We start from the raw sequence: 8,723 nt of genomic DNA on the forward strand, positions 1-8,723 counted from the left end.
GGTGTGTGTGTGGTGATGTGGGGGTGTGTGTGTGTGTGATGGTGGTGTGTGTGTGGGGTGTGTGATGGTGGTGTGTGTGTGGGGTGTGTGTGGTGGTGTGTGTGGGGTGTGTGTGTGTGTGTGGGGGTGTGTGTGGGGGGGGGTGGGGTTGGGAGGTGGTGTGTGGGGTGTGGTGGGTGTGTGTGTGTGGTGGTGTGTGTGGGTGTGTGTGTGTGGTGGTGTGTGTGTGTGTGTGTGTGGGAGGGTGTGTGGGTGTGTGTGGTGGTGTGTGTGGGGGGGTGTGGGGGGTGTGTGTGTGTGTGTGTGGGGGTGTGTGTGTGGGTGTGTGTGTGTGGGGGTGTGTGGCTGCCTTGGGCCGGGGGGGGCCCCCACCGCGGTGTGGGTGAGGTCAGTGCAGGGCGGGCGGTGTGTGTGTGTGTGTATAAGAGCGGGAGGAGCGGGCGGAGGCGGCGCAGTGCTGCAAACTCTCATCGCGTTGGAAGCGAAGCTCCCGGTGGTTCCTGCGCCGCTGAGAGCAGTGCTGCCTTCCTGTGCCTCTGACCCTCCTCCCGCTCCTGCGAGCACCGTTCCCCGGGTGTCCCCGGGCCGGACCGCCGAGATGAAACCCCCAAAGGTTAAAAACCCCACTCGAGGTGAGTACACCCCCCAATCCTTTCGTCAGTACAGGGTGACTGGGGGGGGGGGGGGGGGGCAGTGGGTGCACAGCAGTGCCGCTCGGCTCGGCTCTGCTCCATCACTGCTGAACCCCCCGGTCCTTTGCAACACTGGGGGGGCAGCGAGTGAGTGGGACCGTGAGCCCAGAGCAGAGCAGATGCTCTCCACGTTACACGGTGTCTCCCCCCCCCCCCACCCCCTCCCCGCCAGTTGTTACAGACGGTGCAGGTCTGGTCTGGTCTCTGACGCCCTCAAGTCGTCTTGTTCCAGTGCGAAAGGAGGAGGTGGTGGAGGAGGTGGAGGTGGTGGAGGAGAGGGACGCCGACCTGAGCGCGGTGCTGTGCGAGTTCGATGCGGTGATCGAGGACTTCAGTTCCCCGCGGAACAACAGGCACTTCAGGTACGACGAACACCTGCGATGCCTGAAGAGGAGGAGCAGCACCAGCATCAGCGACAGCAGCTTCAGCGACTCAGAGAGTGAGTGTCGACACGACCACCCACTCACCACCCACCCCACCCCACCCCACCCACCCACACAGTGTGCAAGTCAGTCGTCAGGTTTCTCCTCTCACTCGACGCTAGAAATAATAATAATAATAATAATAATCCTTGCATTTGATATAGCGCTTTTCACGTCGGGAGGACGACCCAAAGCGCTTCACAGAACACACTGTAAAGTGAATCGACTGTATGTTTGTGGGCGAACGCGGCGGCCAATTGCGCACAGCAATGTCCCACAAACAGCCGTGGATTGGAAGTGACCGATTTGTTATTGGTTTTGGTTTTGGAGGGATTATCACAATCGCCGATCATTGTGTTGCATTGAAAGATAGTGGTTTAAAAAACTTTTATCTCATCACAGTGTCTGTGTGGGTGGGTGGGTGGGTGTGTGGGTGGGTGGGGAGGGCATCTTTCCTTATCACACATTGCCTCCCTGCCAGTTCCTTTGGTAAACATTATGTTATTGTGAAGCGCTTTGAGACGTCTCGACGACGGGATAAGGTGCAATATACATCAAACGCGAGGATTACTTTTTTTTTAAAAAAAAGATGCGTGAACCCCACCGCGGTTTCAGTGATCGGTTCCTGTTGTTTTGACTTGGAAATCAGGTGCAGATTCGCCTCAGAGAAATAGTTTCAGCTTCAGCGACGAAAAGCTTAGCGGTTCTTCAACAGTCGTGTCTCCTAAAGGTAACTTTTTTTTTTGTAAAAATTCCCCCTTCAATAAAAGTTGAGGTTCGCAAGTGCAACCCCAAGGATAAAAACTAACATGTGACACTTTTAGTCGTGTGTGCATGTGTGTGTGTGTGTATTTGGAATGTGAAAATTCATTTCCCATTTAAATCTCTGCCTTGGGACTACTGCCTTCTAGATTACTTTTCCTCCAGGCTCCTTGACCAGATGCTTCCTATAGTTGAGAAGACTGGAAAGCTTTACAGATCTCCAGCTTCCAACAACTGTGTACCATCTCAGGGAGGTCTCCTTTTTCTCTCGGTGGTAGGCATCTGTTCTTGGTAATGTTCTGTCCGAACCCACCCCGCCCCAGCAGTTGGGAGCTTGGATTGAGGGCTGCTTGTCACTGATGTTTCGCCTACAAAATATACAGTCAATTCACTTTACAGTATATTCTGTGAAGAGCTTTTAGACGTCTTGTAGGTGCGATAAGGTGCTACATCAAATGCAAGGATTATTATTATTCTTATTCGCTCTCCAAGAGACCTACTACTGAATTATCCAACACCCAACTCTTTCTCACGCAGCTGCATAATTGTATTACCTTTTATACTACGATATTTACTGGGACTGTAGTCAATTCCTGTAAAATATGAGATGTGCATTTGGTTACTCTTTGCTAAGTAGAACACTGACTGTGTTTAATAATGTTCTTTGATCAGTCTGCAACTGGATGAGCAGTGGAAAGTAATTACAGTAATAAAATAGTAAGAGGGGAATCAGTCTTTCACCACGCTTATTTTATAGTTAACCTGCAAGTATCTTTGCTGAAGTATCATCCTTTTATTTATTATTAAAAGGTATGATACTTCAGCAAACCATTATTTATTATTATTAAAATGCAGTGTTTCCAAACTGGATGCATTGTGTTCATTGTATCTTCTAGTTTGCAACAAACAAAACAACAAACAAAAATGGATACGAAAGTTGACAAAAAGATTGAAAAAATTGGCTCTTACCTTCCTTGGGTTTTCTTGGACTTTACTTAGCTCTCAAGACCCTCCTCTTCGACAGTTCCTTCGATCACCCTCCCTTCCCCGCCTGCCCTCCATCCTCCCCGATCCCGACCCCCAGCTCGGGTCCAAAACACTGATTGTCCAGCGCCTTTGGACATCCTCGCAACGTGAAAAGTGCTATACAAATATAATTTTGTTTTGTTGTTGTTGGCTGCTTAAAGGTCTGAAAGTAAACCTTTGGGCTCTATCTCAACCTGGAATTTGAAAGAGCTTTTTTTTGACAATCTCAAAATTGTGAAACACAAACCCGAAGCTGCAAATTATGCAACAATTTAATTTAGCCATATCATGTTTTAGAGCACAATATCTAATCCCCCACCTTTTACGAGATCCCATCCTGATTTTTCAAAATGTATAACTATTCTAAAGACTTTTATTCTGAAGACATTTTGCAGCCAATGGCTAACTAATATTTCCCCCCCAAATACAGTATTATTTCAGAATGGCCCTGAGTGAAACCATGAATTATAGCACAAATTGGATTTTAGTCTAAATTTGCTTTTCATGTTTCTCCGAATGCGGTTTTCAGTTTTGTTGTGGTTGTCAGCTTCAGCACCAAGTGGTGGAAAAATATTAGCTGTAAAAGAATAAAAATTATCAGAGATTGTCAATTGGCATTGCATTAACTACTCCTGGTTGGCTGGGAACAAAGTGATATTACTAATTTCGATCATGTAGTTATTCTTTGCCAATTATGTGTGCGTGAGTTTGTTTTCCTCAGCAAGAAAAAGACTGAATACAAATGTTCAATAAAATAATCTTAGTGAAAGGCTCTAAGTGATTCCCTTATTTACAGCAAAGCTTGGAGACACAAAGGAACTGGAGGACTTTATTGCTGATTTGGACAGAACATTAGAAAGTGAGTAACATCCTTTTGTTTTTGTGCACTGCACTAATAATAAATCTATATACTTTAAACTCAAGATACTTTCAATGACCTTAGAAAGACAAGGAATCACTACATTATTGAGAATAAAACATCTTATATATTTTCATTCAGTGGCTGCGCTACCCATGTATTACAGAATTAGATACCAATTGACCAAGTGGGTAATTCTAATCCTTGTACTTTTGCATCTGATATAGTGCTTTCACATTGGGAGGTTGTCTTAAATTGTTTCACAACACTTCACTATAAAGTGTAGTGTCTGTGTATTTTGTAGGTGAATGTATCATCCAGTTTGGGGCACGTCAGTGTCCTCAGACAATGCATTGTCCTGGAGTATCAGCCCAGACTTTTGAGTTCAAAGTGCCATGTGGGTCTTGAACCCACAGCTTTCTAACTCAAGTGCCAACAATTGAGCCAGATTGACACCTAAATTCTAGCCTCTGTAATGCACCACGCACTTTCTGTTCAATCCCTTTTTGGCCACTCTTAGCGAGATTGACAAATTCTGCTACACCTGAGGTCAGCTAGTTGAGTTGACAGTGAGATGGATTCTTTGTGTCTCAACTACAAGTGGGACAATACGTGGAGGCGACTGACACCGTTAGAAAGCAATACATATTGTTCCAGTGTTTCTAATCTAGTCAGAATGGGATTGGTTTCGTGGACGTGTACCATTATAATCTGTTTTCCATTTCGAGCTTTTGTGATTCATTTCTGAAAAGCAAGAACAAACCTTGAAAGTAGTAACAGATCAATGTGTCATTTTCAAGGCAATGAATAAAATAAAAAATGATAACCAGTGCAGGATAAACATTGTGTAAGTTCACCACAGGAGATAATTCTTTACGTTGTAAAATTGAATGAGAGGAGAGCTTAGACAAAGTGTTTTCACTTAGAGTTGTTGAGATGTGGAATGCCCTGCCAAGTGAAGTGGTAGAGGCAGAGTCCATTTGGGGTTTCAAGAATGCAGAATATATATATGTGCCACTAACTTTCCCCTCAGGCCTCCGAGACCCTCATTCACACATCTGTCAGATCCAGGCTTGATTATGGCCATGCTCTAACGCTCTGCTCCCTGGACTACCTAGCTCTTCCCTACATAAACTGTAGGCTATCCAGAACTCTGCAGCCCTTGTCCTTTCCTACACCAAGCTCCATGAGCCTATCGCCCCCATTCTCACTTGGATTGAGTTCAAGATCCTCGTCCTCACCTTTAAATCTCTCCATGGTCTCACCTACCTCTGCAATCTCCTCAAACGCTACCAACTTGAACACTCTCTTCACTCAATGAGCACTGGCCTTATTATCCCCAGACTCTTTCAAGCCTCCTTCACGTCTCCCTCCATGTATCCTCCACCATCATTTTTGTATTCCACTGTAACCGGATCCTCTCGCTTGCATATGAAGAACAGAGGCTTGAACGGGTATGGGGACAATGTGGGGCAGTGAGATTGAATAAACAATTGCAGATTTGATGGGCCAAATGGCCTCCTTCTGTACTGTAAATTTTTATGATTGTATGTTTCTAATAGTAGCACTTTTATATTTACTTTAAAACTTTAACCTGATGGCACAGTACTCCCCATTTCAAACTCTTTGAATCCAGACCTCTCTCTAGCTGTATGATCTCATTATAGCTATTTACTCCTGCCTATTAGATCACCTTATTAACTATACACATGTAGCACATTCACTTGCTGCATCACTGAACCTAATTCAAATGAGTACAGGCAAATCATTAGGATGAACAAACAAATTGGTTACAGCCAAATTTGCAAGTAACACAACAGCAGTGATGCACTAATGGACTAGTCAAAGAGTGAAACTGACTTTGTAATCTATTGTAGGCATTAGGAATTTGCTTTTTGAATAAAACTTGGATTTATATAATCCTTTTCACATAATATAAAATGCCTCAAAACACCTTACAAAATAAAATCAACTGGAAGTGAATGTTATATAAGCAAATGTAGCAATGAATGTGCACAGGAATGTTTTTTGAACAACAATGAGATGAGTAGTCAATTAATTAGAATTTTGGGGTAAATTTAAATGAGGAAGGAATTAGAAACAGTATTTCTGTGAAATGGTAGGAAGGGAGAGGGGAGGTCCCTGTACATCCATCTGAATCTCAGGACAGACTGAGCCAAATTAATGTCAAAAAAAAGGACAATGGAACTAAGAAAATTGTATTTAGTATAGAATGTTATGTACGCAGATAAAAAGTGGCTCATAGTTTCTTTTTCATTTGCCAATAAATGTTGCTATGCTTAAGGGCCTTTTGACTGGTGCTTGTTTACAAGATTTCGTAATGGTGCTGTGAACGTAATGTAACAAACAGGCTGTTGCTAAATATGTCATTGTAACTCAAGTAACTCATCCAGAGACTAACTATGTTACATGCGTCACATTTGTCCACAGGTATGTGAAAGGAAGGAGCCAGGGTCTTGGCCTCATTCAGCCATGTGAGGAATGTATGCAGACAGCCACCAAGAGTAAAGCGTTACTTCAACTGTCTTGACATTTATGCTCTATATCACAGAGAAGAATTTGTTGACAGTATTTGCACACAAATGCTTTCATACGTATAGACTACTACCAGATTTCGGAATCAGCAGATACATTTCTAAACAAGCCTATTCTACAGTAAAATACATAGTCAGCCATTTTAATATCCCCCCCTGCTGTAATTTTCCTGAAAGAAGGTTGGGAATAATTTAATTTTGCAGTAAGGAAATATTAATCATTTTATAGCGTTGGAAATTATGAATTGTGTTAAGATTGTTTCACATTGAAATATATTTTTGTAAATTTTAATATACATTTACAGGATTCCAAAGTCTTCCCAACTTAAATTTCATAAGAAAACTTTCTTTAAAACCAAGCAGTGCCATATAAAGCATGAAGTGTTGAAGAATGAAATGTATTTAGTTTGCCTTTCTTCATCTATGTTGCTCTTTATGGTAATAATTTCCTGTAATTAATGTTAAATAAACTTATATTTTTGTTTTATGAAAAGTTTGTTCACTTCTTTTTTCCAGCGCAGTTCAACATGAAACTTTGCTGAAAAGACTCCTTATCGGCTTTGAGATGTATGGGCAGCTATTAATGTGGTGTGTGGAATGTATGGGATTCCTGCAGTGCTGAAAAGCTTAATGAAATGTCAATACTGTTACTGTTAGCACCCAGAATGCTTTCCAGTATTCCACATTCACATTTAGTATCCTTTCCCCGACAGTCAGATGGTACATATTTATAGGATTCCCCACACAGGCATTGCTGTGTTTGCCTTGCTTCTCAGGTGTCACCTTGGCGCAGTTGGTAGCACTCGCATCTCTAAATGAGTCAGAAGTTGTGGGGTTCAATGCCCGTGGTGAGACTTTGAACTCACAGTCTAGGCTGACACTCCAGTGCAGTGCAGGCGGTGTGCTGCATTGCCAGACGTGCTGTCCTTTGACTAAACTGAGGTCCTGTCTGCTGTTCAGGAGGACGTTAAAAGTCCTGTGGCACTACTCAAAATGAGTTTCTCCTGGTGTCCTGGCCAACAATCCCCCAAAGTAAAAATTGGTCATTCAGAGGCTGTTTGTGGAACTTTCCTCTGCACAAATTGACTGCCGCGTTCGCCTATAAATATACTATCTTTCAGTAAAACCTGTAAAACACTTTGAGATGTCTCGCTGACATGATAAGGCACCTATTTGAAATACAAGGAGTATTGTTATGAGGATGGCGAGAGAAGTCATGTTTATGTAGGACTGAGAAAATCATTTGAATTCCAACTATCATAGGTACCGGGGCATAAATGTTTTCATGTTTTATGAAATGCCCTCCATGTGAAGCACTGTGAGATGTCTGGCCAATCTGAAATGCGGTAAATGCAAGTTGTTTTTAGTTGATCTACTTCAGTTATAAGCAGAGGCCGAGAAATACAATGCATTGCCTTCAGGGATATGTCAAATGTTGCTTATTTATTAGGCTCTTGGGAGATGTATGAAGGTGGGGATATTTAGGTTAATTTGCTCTCTGGTGGCATAGCAGAGAATAGAAATGCCCTGGGTATAATGTTGAGATTTATTAACCATTCTTACCTATTATAAACGAAAGAAACACTGCTCTGTAAAAACACTGGAAATCCTATCTGTTAGTTGAAATATTACGTTTCTTTAACTCGGTGACATCTCTTTCTTTTGGCAGCTATTAATTATTGCAACATGCTGGGCTGCTGGTGCTGTGGAAATTGCGCCTGGTTTACACTGTGGGCTAGATTCTACAGCATTTGCCGCAATATAGAAAAAACATTGATATTGGCAGCTTGGAAATCAGAATATATAGGTACTGGGCAGATAACTTAAAGAGAAAGTACAACTTGTACAGCAAACCTATCAGTGTGGGTAAACCACAAGGCCATGAAATATGGTCTTTTTTTCCCCATCCTCTCGATGTGAAAGGCACTGTATATAAATGTGAATTATTGTTGTTCTGTAGAATATCTTGGCCCTGATATTCCACATGTTAACAATGTCCATGTCGTAATACAACTATATTTGTAGATTCCAAAGACTATGTACTATAGCCTAGCTGAGAAAATAGTCTGGTGACAAATTCCCAAGCCTCAACTGATGATGCTCTGTCACCACTGAGATGTGTTTAGACTCAGCCCAAGACAGCCCCGTTTCACTGCTTCTCAGAGTATTTGACTTCCACCTAGTTTTTTTACCTCCTTGTGTGGGGCACAAACAGACTTCTTTCCCTTCAGGCGCACTATTCTACTCATATACTGTGAGAAATTCTATATGAGCTGCTATTCATTCAATCCCTGAAAACCTTTTGTTACAGAAATATTCACTGAGCTTCACAGTAATTACTTGTGAAGTGTTTTGGAAAGTTTCAACATAGGACGCTATAAAATGCACATTTCACGATCATCTAATC

The 8,723-nt window shown here is 42.6% G+C and overlaps 1 protein-coding gene across 2 annotated transcripts; it reads left to right on the forward strand.

The window, feature by feature from the left end:
- The first annotated feature begins 420 nt into the window (after positions 1-420).
- Positions 421-6,809, forward strand: rgcc (regulator of cell cycle). Of its 2 annotated transcripts, XM_042334726.1 has the most exons (5): positions 422-632; positions 925-1,131; positions 1,764-1,844; positions 3,699-3,761; positions 6,213-6,809. In XM_042334726.1, the coding sequence occupies exons 1-5, from the start codon at positions 599-601 to the stop codon at positions 6,218-6,220; spliced, it is 393 nt and encodes a 130-aa protein (XP_042190660.1). In that variant the 5' UTR covers positions 422-598; the 3' UTR covers positions 6,221-6,809. The 2 variants fall into 2 exon arrangements, with proteins under 2 accessions (XP_042190661.1, XP_042190660.1); XM_042334727.1 differs by lacking the exon at positions 1,764-1,844 and having other exon boundaries at positions 421-632.
- The last annotated feature ends 1,914 nt before the right edge of the window (positions 6,810-8,723 follow it).

Source organism: Callorhinchus milii, unplaced genomic scaffold (assembly GCF_018977255.1).
Source record: "Callorhinchus milii isolate IMCB2004 unplaced genomic scaffold, IMCB_Cmil_1.0 Scaffold4, whole genome shotgun sequence".
NCBI lineage: Eukaryota > Metazoa > Chordata > Chondrichthyes > Chimaeriformes > Callorhinchidae > Callorhinchus > Callorhinchus milii.